This window comes from Penicillium antarcticum, assembly GCF_028974205.1.
Source record: "Penicillium antarcticum strain IBT 31339 chromosome Unknown utg000006l_segment0_segment0, whole genome shotgun sequence".
NCBI classification, from domain to species: Eukaryota; Fungi; Ascomycota; class Eurotiomycetes; order Eurotiales; family Aspergillaceae; genus Penicillium; species Penicillium antarcticum.
This window is the reverse complement of record NW_026695304.1, coordinates 1,613,621-1,625,923: the sequence shown is the minus strand read 5'-3', so window position 1 is coordinate 1,625,923 and position 12,303 is coordinate 1,613,621. Positions and strand designations below refer to the sequence as shown.

At 49.3% G+C, this 12,303-nt stretch overlaps 4 protein-coding genes across 4 annotated transcripts; 1 reads left to right on the top strand and 3 right to left on the bottom strand.

Annotated features, from left to right (window-relative positions):
- Window positions 1-9: 9 nt before the first annotated feature.
- Window positions 10-3,557, bottom strand: N7508_006692 (uncharacterized protein; the record flags this gene model as incomplete). Its single annotated transcript, XM_058464758.1, has 6 exons — window positions 10-509; window positions 562-657; window positions 709-2,670; window positions 2,826-3,350; window positions 3,404-3,434; window positions 3,486-3,557. 6 exons carry the CDS (start codon window positions 3,555-3,557, stop codon window positions 10-12), a joined length of 3,186 nt encoding a protein of 1,061 aa, XP_058318611.1.
- A 3,154-nt stretch (window positions 3,558-6,711) lies between these two features.
- On the top strand, window positions 6,712-7,260 carry N7508_006691 (uncharacterized protein; the record flags this gene model as incomplete). The annotated part of the gene is made up of 1 exon (XM_058464757.1): window positions 6,712-7,260. One exon carries the CDS (start codon window positions 6,712-6,714, stop codon window positions 7,258-7,260), a length of 549 nt encoding a protein of 182 aa, XP_058318610.1.
- Window positions 7,261-8,704: 1,444 nt separating this feature from the next.
- On the bottom strand, window positions 8,705-9,628 carry N7508_006690 (uncharacterized protein; the record flags this gene model as incomplete). Its single annotated transcript, XM_058464756.1, has 2 exons — window positions 8,705-9,146; window positions 9,204-9,628. The coding sequence occupies 2 exons, from the start codon at window positions 9,626-9,628 to the stop codon at window positions 8,705-8,707; spliced, it is 867 nt and encodes a 288-aa protein (XP_058318609.1).
- Window positions 9,629-10,835: 1,207 nt separating this feature from the next.
- On the bottom strand, window positions 10,836-11,921 carry N7508_006689 (sugar phosphate isomerase/epimerase family protein; the record flags this gene model as incomplete). Its single annotated transcript, XM_058464755.1, has 1 exon — window positions 10,836-11,921. One exon carries the CDS (start codon window positions 11,919-11,921, stop codon window positions 10,836-10,838), a length of 1,086 nt encoding a protein of 361 aa, XP_058318608.1.
- Window positions 11,922-12,303: the final 382 nt, after the last annotated feature.

The window sequence follows — 12,303 nt, the reverse complement described above, 5'->3', positions numbered from 1 at the left end:
ATAATGGCGTTAGCCTTGCATGCCCATGAAGATATCCTGACAGTTCTCCACCAGGAACTTGAGGACATCGTTCTTCTTCTGGACATCAGTCATCTCACGGGCAAGAGACTCAGGGCGCATGATGGTTGGCGCGAAGACCACAGCAACGTTCTGGCTGGTCATCAGGTTCTCCTCGTGACGCTCAACAACACGTCTGAGATGGAAGACAAGGAACTCCAGGACGTCGCGGTGAACGCGAGGGAGTTCCAGCAGACTCTTCTGCAAAAGCTCAATGCGTCCCTGAGTGGAGGGGATTTCCACAGAATCGATGATAAGCTCGTAAACATCATAGGTGACCAGCGGGTTGGGAAGCTTGCGGAAGTACTGCTTCAATGTAGAAGTAACAGCATGGATATCGAGGTCAGGGTCGGAAATATCGTAATCGAACGGAGAGCGTTCGAAGCCCTCACGAATGATTTGGATAGCGGAAGCCGCACCAGACTTGCGATAGATGCCCTCCATGTCCATACCTGAAAATGTTGTTAGAAATAATACGTCCAAATAGGTATAAACCAAGCATACCTCGAAGTTCAACTTCCTGAATACACCTGGTGACAATGGCGGGAATGATGCTCTTCTCGTGCTCCATGCGAGCCTCGAGATCAACACCGAACAGTGCTAGAGATTGTTAGCTGATACTATTATAGCTCGAGGGCATTGGTAACATACCATCACCAGCAACTTCAGCTAACGCTGGCACGCTGTCAGCCTGAGACATCTTCCCTCCCTGCTTGTGCCTTTGGTTCCCAAAGAATCCAAAGCCTTGACGACTTGGATCCTGAGTCTGGGAACGCGGAAGACCTCCGGCAGCTTCTCCTTCAGTGCCCATGAAGGCTCCCTTGAGACCCTTCACGCCCTTGGCAACGTTCTGGCCACCCTTCTTCCAGTTAAACTTGCGAGGCTGTCCCTTACGAATGCTGACAACCTGGGGTCCTGGAACGACCGTGGCGGTGGCAGGCTCAGACTCTTCAGCGATGTGAGCAGTCGAAATGGAAGGTTGAAGATCATTGATGGCAGGCTTCAGAGCTTCGATGGAAGCTGTGGACTTCTCCTTGTTGTGAGAAATGCCTAGACCGTTGGATCGGGGTTGACCCTCGGTGGCCTTGTAGAGTTCTTGGATTTGATGAACAAGCTGATTGTTCAGCTCAGCCAATTGAGCGTTCTTTGATGACAGTTGCTCGAACTCCTGGAAGGTCTTCTCCTTCTGACTGACCATAGACTCAAGTTCCTCAGTCAGGTCATTTCGCTTCTGAATGAGTTCCTCAATCTGCGGGGCATAGGATTCTTTCAGCTTCTGGATCGATTCGGCCAGCTCCCGTAATACACGGTTCGAGAGTTTTCCAAGATCCAATGGTCCACTGGTGCCTCCGCGCTTCTCCGCTTCCATGTGGTCGGTGAGGACTGTGAGCTCACGCAGAACAATCTCTCGCTGGGCGTCGAGAACAACCATGGTGGAGCGCTTCTCGGAAAGTTCAGTGTTGACTTGCTTGACATTTGCTGTGGCACGAGCAGCTGCTTCCAGCTCGGTAATACGCTGACGTTCCTTGCGCAATTCATTTCGGAGCCAGGAAATTTCCTCAGACTGAGAACCTGTGGGACTACCAATGCTTGCGCCAGCTTGACTTCCATTGGCTGGAGATACGGGCGTCTTGATGTCTCTTCCCCCGCGTAGGCTCTTCTCACTGTAGCTTCGGCCATGGCGAACGGAGTTCGAAACACGGCGCAAGAAAGACTCACTCTCTCGGCCAACAGGATCATCACCACCGATAATGCGAGACAACTCTTCGTCCATGGAAAAGTCACCACCGCTGTTGTAACGTAACAAGGAGGGCGAACCCGCGCCATCCAATTGAGAGTGCGAATCAAGGTGAGATGTATCCAAGGGAGCCGGCCGAGAAGGAGGTACGAACGTATCACTCCGTAACATCGGGGAGTCTCCATACTGCGAAGAGGCAGGGGATGATCCGACCTCCTTTCTAGGAAGCTGATGGTGCCTGCCTTCAAGAGAATCGCCCCGCTTGGGCAGATGGGGTATGTTGGAGGGCTGGGAGCGGGCAGAGTCCATAGAGCCATTATCGTGGAGACGTCGAAGTTCATTCGAGGGACGAGCTGGTGCTGAAGTAATACCGTCCAAGGGAATCTGTCGTCTTGTATCATTGGAGGCTTCCTTCGAACCAATACTATCGGGGCTAGCAGCGTCGGAAAAGTTGCTTGCTTCCCCAAAGCTGATAGGGATGTCGGTGGAATTGCGCTTGGAGCTCGACCTTGCAGGCTTTGATGAATCAGCAGTCTGTGGAGGTTTGTCGGGTGAGATACTATCGCTTCGTTCCCATCCCTTCTCCTGGTAGGCAATATGAGGAGAAGGGTTTTCGGAAGAGGTACGGGAGGGGGGCTCCTGCAGATATTCACGCCCGTCGTGAGAGGCCCTGTGCGAAGATTCACCAGATCTAAATTGGCCAAAGTAGTCACGGGAAGACTCTTGTCGTGTTTGCGAATGCCCACGGGAAGAGCGACCTTCGGCCGAGGGGTCAAAGGCGAGGGGAATTAGTAGTTCACCACCATCTGCATCAGTGTTCCGCGCCATTGACTGCCGACTGCTTCGGTATGTGCTAGATGGGAGAATTAGATTATCTAGAGGGAAGAGTTAGTGGATGTTCACATAGATGGTGGGTTTACCATCAAATCCAACGGTGTATACTATCCAAGGCCACAACTGAGCTGCGAATAAACGCAAAGCTCAATAGACCACAGCAATTGAACAGCGGGGTGAATGCGTTCGTGCTTACCATTGTCTGCTGCCTGGTTTGAAGTCGAGCTCTCTGGCCTTTCATTCACATCTGGTGTTCCCACCATTCGGCCAGGATCAGGCGTCATTCCCTCCGGGTATTCACCCGGTGTTTCGTCCATGATTGATTCCTCCTCCATGCTCGGGGGCAAGGAAGGCAATGACTTATCCAGTTTCACATTGGGCCCCGTTGGCCTCTTGTTACTGGCGCCAGCTTTTCGTTTTCTTCGTCTCGCCATTAATGACTCATGACAATCCATACAGAAGATTCCCTGTGAGGTGCGCGCATAACGGAGATTCTCGATCTTCTTCTTGCAGTTTCGACATCTGAAGCATTGAGCGCAGAAAGCTTGATCTCCGGTCAAGATGGCCAAGTCTTCGATCTTGTTATTGCAGGAGCTGCAGCTGTACGTGCAGTTACTACAGATAAGGGATCCGTCGCCTAGCAAGAGGAGGTGTGCATCCGAGTCGAGGAGAGTGCTGCAGGTGCTGCAACGAAAACAATCGATATGCCATCTGTTTCCAGCTAGTAATGGTTAGCGACATGCAAGACAACAAACGCCGTAACCCGCAACTCACCAAGTTCAAAGGCTTTCCCCTCTTCTAGTGTCTATCGGAATTGTCAGTGGCATCCTCATCGAGCCTCCCATATGCTGCTCACCTCTCCACAGCCCTTGCATGGGTAGGACTCATCCTGCTCCATGGGCGAGTCTGGATAGCTCTGACTGTCCATCTTGAAATCCCTTGGCTAATTCACAGCGATGTTGACGATCGTTCCCGATTGCCACAAATTATCGATCCAACACTGAGTACTCAGGAACGTTCTACAGACGTGTTAACAGGCGATTCGTGGTCGCGACGGTACATGCGCTGTCCGCCGCTCGATGCTTGCGAGCGCACGGCGATGGAGGGATTGGAGGCGGAAATTGTCGGCGCGGGTTTGGAGGGGGGACTCGACAGGGGGGCTGAAAGAATGGGCAAGTGGCTGAATCTGTAGACTGCTGAGGCGTTAACCTAAACGTGATCCAGCTGTAGGCTTAAGCGTGAGACACCCGCTCCGGTCGAGGCAACAGGGCTGATCACACCTAGAGACCAGGGTAATAATGACCCACGGGCCAGGGGTCTTTCGACGTACCTGGCTCTTGCCAGCCGTGCTACAGGGCCGTTTCAGATAGATAGGCGCGGGTGTTGCGCTTGTCGAGCAAGCGAATGCGGGCTGCCCCTCGCGGGCACTGAAGTAATTTGGAGTGAACAAACAGACAAGTCTCCAAGACTAAAAGGAAATGAATCCGTTAAAGGAACAAAGAACCAAAAGAGAGAAAAAAAAGCAAAGAAATGAGGTTGGGTTGATAGGGGTGGGGGGATTAAAGGAGTGAAGGCTAAAAGGGAAGAAGGTTGGCGGCAGAATCGACGGTCAATGTCAATGTCTTCCCTTTCGCTTTCTACTTTCTAATCTTTTCTCTCTATATTTGTCTTTCTCTCCCCTGAATTGTGTCTGTCTGTACGTGTACCCAAACGCTCTATGTATACGTGTACAGTGGTCGCCTAGAACGTGCGGGCCTTCAATCTCCTCCATACAACCAATGAGCGCTCCCTGGTCGTTTGCAACTGATGCGAATGATTTAATTCTAAGGGGCATTGTGCTTCTCAAATACTCTGAAAGAAAAGTACTCTTTGACAACACAATAACGCCTCCATCCTGCAGGGGAAACCCCGATCAAACAGTTCAGCTCTCCGGATCTACAGTGTCCAGGGGGCCCTGGCCCCATCGCCTAGTCCACCTAGCTAGTCTCAACCCCCTCCTTCAATTTGCGTGTCACAACTAACGGAGGCTGAATTCAATCTTGGGAGTTTAATAAGATTCCCGGACTCCTTCATATCAGCTTTGGCCCGCTGTTTCAGCATTGTGAAACGCTAGTGTCACGTGGCCGTAGATCGTATTGCAAGGGGCTTGAGAGCCTGTTCTTATATTAGCCAGTAAGCAGGACATGGTGCCCTGAGAGTATACCAAAATAGATTCGAGGAAAACGTATTGTAGTCATGATGTAGGAAATCAATTATATGTCTGTGCTATCTACATAATTGCACTTTTTACCCTGCCACTACATAACTTGTGCACAGATACCTGCAATTTCTCCCCGGACATACAGCCCACAATTAGTTTACTTTGCCTAGCTTATACTCACAGACCACCGCAGCTCTCGAAACACCAAACTCTAAGGCTAATTCAGGAACTCTCGGGGCTGCATCAAAAGGCGTCAGTCTACTTTAGGTTAGTTCAGGACTATATCCAAGTCATACTGGAGTTTTGATCTGACCCAACAGATAACAACAGGATAACAATGAAGACACTTAGCTCTTGGGTGCATATAAAACGTATGGACTACACTCTATATTTATATGAACACACTGTCGTAGCATAGACCAAGCATCGCATGCCACAATTTTGATCCATTCGGGATCCACTTGCAATTATCAATCTGGTGGATCAAGGGATGATCAATGGAGATGTGAGCGATGAGTATGCCATTGCCTACTACGATATTTAAGAAATGGGCAAAGTTCCCACTTGCTCCTATAGCTATAGCAGAAGCCAATATAAACATCTTTAGTACATGCATATCCCCTGTCTACACCGCCAAGAGTGGGGACAAACACGCGCGAGCCCATCATATCGCTCGTTCTCCAAAGCTTCACTGCGGAGTACGTCCACTCGTCAACAGGCCTTGTCTGTGGCCACCCGCACCAATAGCCATGCCTGAACAAAGAAAAAGATCCAGCCATAAGAAGAGCCGCTCGGGGTGTATGACATGCAGGTAAGTACTATAAGTACGGTCCGTACCTTCGCCCTGCGCCACATGGAGAACAGGGCCAAACCCCTAGTGATCTACCATATTAACCTGTTGTGCTATAGAATTCGGCATAAGAAATGCGACGAAACTCTGCCCTATTGCCGCCAATGCGAATCAACTGGAAGGATATGTGATGGCTATGTTCAACTGCCCGATAAACGAACGCGAGCTTGGAGGGAGCAGAAGACACATCAGACAGAGACCCCAGAACCCCGAGAGAAGGCTCTATATAGACGCATAATTCCTTCTGTTTCTGTTTTGGCTCCCCCGGTCAACGCAAGCCAGATCGGCCACACCCAGAATGAACGTTGGTACTTGGAACTCTTCACCAAACTCACAGTGCACCAATGTTCCGAATATTTTGAAGACACCTTCTGGTCCAGTTTCGTTCATCAAGTTCTTGAAAACCATCCCGCAGCTCGATACGCAGCCATGGCTTTCGCTGTCCGGCACTGGAAATATCAGACGAACGGGCTCAAGCAGACCATAAACGATAAAAATGTCTTGGCTTTGCAGTTTTCGTCCGAGGCAGTTTCATGCCTTCGAAACAGCTTGGTACATGATACGCCCGATCGCGCCCATAGAGAAATAGTCCTCGTCACTTGCTTGATCCTGACCATGCTGGCACTATATGAGCAGGATACATTTGCTGCTCGCTGCCATTTTCTTTCTGGTTATAAGTTGTTCCAGTATTGGGAGGCTGTGGATTATGATGAGAGTTCGAATAGTCGAGCTCTGAAACAGGCATTTGTGCAGTTGCACTTAATCTATATGACTGCCAATAACCCCAGATTGTTTGTTGATAACCAGCGCTTGGTTTCCCCTCAAGTCACCGATATATCTTCCCATAGGCTTGTGAGAAGCTATATGAATAGAAGAGCCCAGCGAACTTTGGGTGTCTTTTCGCAAGTAGCTATGGCGTGTTTTCCTCATGGTGGATTCTGCATTGGACCTGCAGGCTTGGCTCTTCGGCCTGGTACACCGGCTATCTTGTGCATGCTCCGGTTGTGGAGAAGTCAGCTCAAATCTTTCGCGATGCAAGAAAAAGTTCTTTCGGGGATTGATCATGATGTCCTCTCCGTAATGGAATTATGGACTGTGACTATCGATATCAAGCTAGCTGTCTGCGATAGCTCTGTGCCTTTTGAAGTGACATATGATGGTTATATTGAGCAATTTCGAACCGTGATCGAAATGGCGGAATCACTGCTGCAAGATAGCCCCGGGGAAGTCTTGCCGGCGATTATCATCCAAACCTCCCTTGTGCCTGCTCTTCTCTGGTGTGGAGTGAAGTGTCGTAATCGTTCAATGCGATCCGAGATTGTGCGACTTTTAGATAAAGTGAAGGGGCACAATGCTGCGATATGTGTCTCACTGATGGCACTACAGAAGGTCATTGAATACGAATCAGGAGATGCGAAGCTGGAGAATCCCATTCCAGAGGCAGCTCGTCTCGGCTCTATAAAGCTCAACATTCAACCGGGGCAAGACCAAGTTGACCTCTGGTATCGCAAAGGTCAACTGGATCCCCACCTACACGATGATGATAATCCATGGGTACATAATAACATATCTGTTAACTAGATTCAGAGATGAACAAAAGCCGTCTATAGAACTGAATCAAATATCAGAGGTCTCAATTTGTGAAATTCGGCGAAAGAACAGAAGTGGCACCCTCTCGCAACCAGGGTAGCCATTGCGATAGATGCAAGCAACCAGCCCATAACTTTGAAGTTCAGAGTGGTCTCAGATGGCGAGCCTCTTCGCATTGATAGCCAATACTGAGGTGTGTCACAGGCATCCAGGTGAGTAGGCCGAATCAGAGCTGGAATTTTTATTCAAGATTTCGCAGACCGATATAATTATGCATGTCTTAAAAGACAAGGGGAACCATGCGCGAGAGGAACAAATCTAGTAGGTTGGCTGTCTAAGAACTTACCACGTCATAGGGACAATTTTGAGGAGGGAAAGCGAGAAGGAGCGCGGACGAAAAGTCCAGTATGTTAAGTTATCAGTCAGATCTCAATTAGGTTGGTTGGGTCCAAGAACTTACCACGTCTCAAAAACATTATCCAGAAGATAGAAGGAGAGGATTCACGACGCCGTGGAAAGGTATATATATCTATTATATGAGACACAAGACACGAGCGTTTGGGTACTCATGGCAGGTATCAAGTTCAGTCTTGGAAAAAAGAAGAGGTGCTGTGGAAGAGATCCAGAAGAGAAAAGAAGAAGAAAAGTGAAGGGATATGGTTAGCAAATAAAATCATTGCGCATGTTTGCTACGCAAATACCGGCTCGAAACGGAAGATTTGAGTACTCAAAACCTTCACTTCCTAAATAAAGCGAGAATTAAAGTATTCACTTTGCAACGTCTGTATCAAGGAAATAGTATGGCATAGTTTTCAAGCCATCGAATCACAGACGCTTGAACCACTAATTCCTCAACTTGCAATCCTTCGAATCAATAACATCAACCAGACAACTAGCAATCTCATCATAACACGGAATCTCAAAGCCAATCTCATTAGCCATCATATCACACCGAACCAGAACCTGCCAACAGAATTTAAGATACTGAGCCAGCTCTTCTCGGCTTCTTCGTGGAAAGGATCATGCTCAATCCTCGGTCTCCTTTTCGGCGCAGGCAGTCCCATTTGGTACAGTATACCTCGGACAAGAGACACATCAGATCTATGTGGCTGATATACAAGACTGCAATCGTTCTGTTCGTCGAAAGATCTTCCCAAGTTCACATTGTAAATTTGAGGCAAAGAGATCGCAGGGGATGTTGTGTGCTTGGTGCGCCACGATGGTGGAAGGTTTGTCAAGAAACTTTCAGGGGAAAGAGGCGCAATATATTTGGTCCATGATTGCCTACCGACGCTTTTTTTTTCCCGGCTAGCAGAGTTGTTATAGTAAGAAGATTATTTAATTTTGAATCTGTGCAAGATGAAAATGAATATCTAAGCTTTCATCGTTATGTTAGGTTAGAAAACATGTAACACAACCATCCAGGCCAAGTGGTCTAAAAAAACAAAAAGGAGGCTTTGAGCCTCGAAGCGCCACTAGTAGCTGTAGCTGAGATTGTCTCGGAGGCAGACCGAATTGGAGAAGCGGTTGTCATCGCAACAGTTGGTGTTGAGGTCATAGAAGTAGCCTCTTTGGTGCTAATTGAGCTGGTCACAGATGAAGTGTCAACGATATCGGCCTTCGTCGAACTTGTCGCGCTAAAGGAGCTTACAGTGCTTCCACCATCGCCGCATTGAACAACAGTTTCCCAGCCACCAGCAAAAGTCTCCTCCCAGTATGAGGACTGGTTACCAAGAGCGAAGTAGCTGAAGAAATATGCTGAGCCAGGTTGCTCGTGTGCGTTTCGGAAAAACTTGACTGCACATTCGTCGCTGCATGGGAAGTCGGTTCTGGCCCAATCTTCGCTCTCGGGATAGGTCAAGTAGCAGTAATCAGACCTGCGAAAATGAGAATATAAGGACATGCACCCTGATCAAACCAAGTACCGAACTCACCCGCTCTTGGCACAAGATTGGCCATATTTGTACTGGAAAACCTCGCCCACGGTTGCCACGGGAGCCTCATAGATATACTTATTCCCACTGGCAATCCCGGCTAGATCGCCATCCTTGTCACATGAAGATTTGACGTTTTTGATATACTGCGACACTGAATCTTTGCATGTCGTGGTGCACATAGCCTCCAAGTCCGAAGATTGAGGGTCGAAGTCGGGATCCATGGAGGCCACAATCTTGAGGAGAGTTTCATCGCAGTTGATACTGGCGCTGTAGGCGTCCTTGCAAGTCTGTGACGTCGTGTCTGCCAAGTCCTTGGTTGTATAGGCCCAACTGGGACCAGAAGTATCGAGACTGAAGCTGGCAGTTGCCTGGCCCAAAGCAGCTGACAACGCGAAGAGGCGAAAGATCGTGGTGGAGGCCATTTTGTTGAAAATTTGAAAAGAAAGAGAAGAAAAGTTGAGATTTTCCCCGATAACAAGAAACGAGAGAAGTGACTTGAGGTAGGTCGCGACCTGAAAATGCCCAGAATTATCTACGCCCGAACGAGCCGCTCTTGGCCCCCAAATTTTCAGGGGCAGTTCCGAACTTTGAGCCTCAAGACCCACAGCCCAAAAAAGCCAGATCGGGCCATGGGGCCGAATAGGTATGCAAGTGTGATTGGATTCATTGAAAATACAAAAGATCACATATGACGTGCCAGCGCTTTAAGTTAACATCGAAGTTTCGAGCCACGACTGCTGCAAGAATTGTGGTGGCTTGGAAGCCCTTGCCGCTAATCAGCTATTGGCTAGCCTTTTACTCAGTAGCGTCCAGTTCGGCAAACCCTGCATCGCAGCTAAGGGGCCAGACCTTACTGATGGATCAAGACCCAATCATTCCCAAAGACGCCCCATGGCATACTCTAGAAGCCTATAATCCACAACAAAAGGCCACGAAAGAGGGGATAAGATGGCTCATTGATAGTGGGAAGCTATGGGTCTATGCAGTAGCGCTGAGATAGGAAGATGAGGTCTGACAAGCAGGAAGCCCTAAGAAGGGCAGGCTGTATAAAGCAAACCGGGTGTCTGTGTGAGGCCTAAGACCGAGGAAGCATCGATCCGATGCATTTGGCAGGGTACATATCCTGACACTCAGTCATTTGCATCCTATTGCGCAGGCTCTGTGGGCCAATTATTATGATATATAATGGTCTGCGATTGATCAGACCGCTACGGGTCATACTCAATCTAGTAATCAAAAAGCAGCGAGGGATGGGTATTACATGTAAATAGAAAGCTAAAATAGAAGGCTACAGCGTTGCCAAGCATTATTCACCATATATGTGTTAGGAACTTTGATAGTAGGAATCGAAGGCCCGGACACATCGCCCAAATGTACTTATTTGATAACCACAAATGAGAGGTCAGATCTAAATGAAGTTTGTATTGCTGTTAAATATTCGACAATGAACTCATATATAAACAAAAATGCTCGCCAACATAGTGCATGTTCAATATATCCAACCAGCCACTATACAAAACAGTGACTAGCATGACAAATAAAAGAAAATCGTCGAAAGTCATAAGAATATGTACAGACGCTATATGCTATACAGTATACAGATCAAGTAACATGCGCAGCTAAGCCCATTTACAGGCGGTGCTGAACGGGCGACTCAGGCGCCGGAATGGAAGCAGGAATCCTCTCAGTGGCCTCATTCCACTGCAAGATGTGAGCCATCTTGTTATATGAGTCGATACCACGACGAGCATGGTCGGCAGGAACAAAGGGATCAGTTTCACCAAGGGTACGGCTAAATAGCTCGAGAGAAACCCAGCCGCGGAAACCGAGGTCCTCGAAGAAGACGCGGGCAACATCCAGAATGGGGAGGTAACCACCGCGAGACTCCTCGAAGGGGAAGAGACGGGCATTGCGAGACCAGTTCATGCGCACGGGGTTTCCGGCGACGTAGAAGGGGTGCTTCTCATCCAGAGGAGCAGAAAGACGCTCACCATCGACAAGCTGGACATAGAAGATCTTCGCGGGGTCGATTTTGGCAGTGCGGAGACGGTTCAACGAAGCAGCCAGGTCCGCAGCGGCGTTGGGGGTACGGCCAGTGGGAGAAGCAGGGTCGGCGTAGACACGACCAGCAATGTTAAATGAGTCCAAGCAGAGACCAAAGTTGGGACGGCCGACATCACGGACAACCTCCCACGAAGCCTCCCACGTGTCAACGTGATCACCCCAGCAGAGAGCCTCGTACACAAACCGGAAGCCGGCACCAGCACCCAAGTCAGCCAGACGCTGGAGATCACGAACAATGACGGTGCGGTCACCAGTTGTGCGTGCAGCTCTGGTCTGGGGATCCGGTCCAAGGAAGTTGGAGGGGACTTGGATCATGTCTGTGCCAAGCGCCCGCGCTAGGGTGAACCACTTAGGAAGCTTCTCGTTGACTAGTCGGTCTGATTCGGCCCGGTCGATGAGGCCTTCGTACATGGAGAATGGCTGCAGACAGATGATGGTCATGCCGAGGCGCTCACACATCCGTCGTGTTGACTTGGCAGCCTCTAGGTGGTCACCGTTGAAAACGCGCTGGGCATAGCAGTCCAGATCGTCGAAGAATAGTTCGATGCCTTCGAAGCCGTGGGCCGCGGCTTGCATCAGCTTGCCGGGGAGGTCGTGGACCCAGGGCCGGCCTAGGGACATAGAGGCAATGCCGGGGCGATTGAAAGCCATTTTGTTATCGTGTGAATGTGATAAGACTGTGACTGAGTCTTTTGTATAGATCGAGTTACTAGAGGTCTGTTGGTATGGATGTTCAGACTCGAAATGAGAGTAGGCAGAGTAGGTAGAAGGGATGTTAGGAAAAGTAAGATCTCAAAGTGGAATCAATGATATTAGGGCTATGAAGAGATAGCAAGACATTATCCCCTCGAATTGTTCTGCCTTTTTCCGTTTCTCGAGGCAAGCAGGGCCGGTCACATGCGCGGCTAAGCGTTGTACCCGTAACGTTTATCCGCTCAACGTTCCGCTCCACTACTCCACCATCCTCCACCATTCCAAGGTCGCGGATCATTCTTTAGAAATGCAGTCCCCAGACTCGCGGGAGCCCGAAATT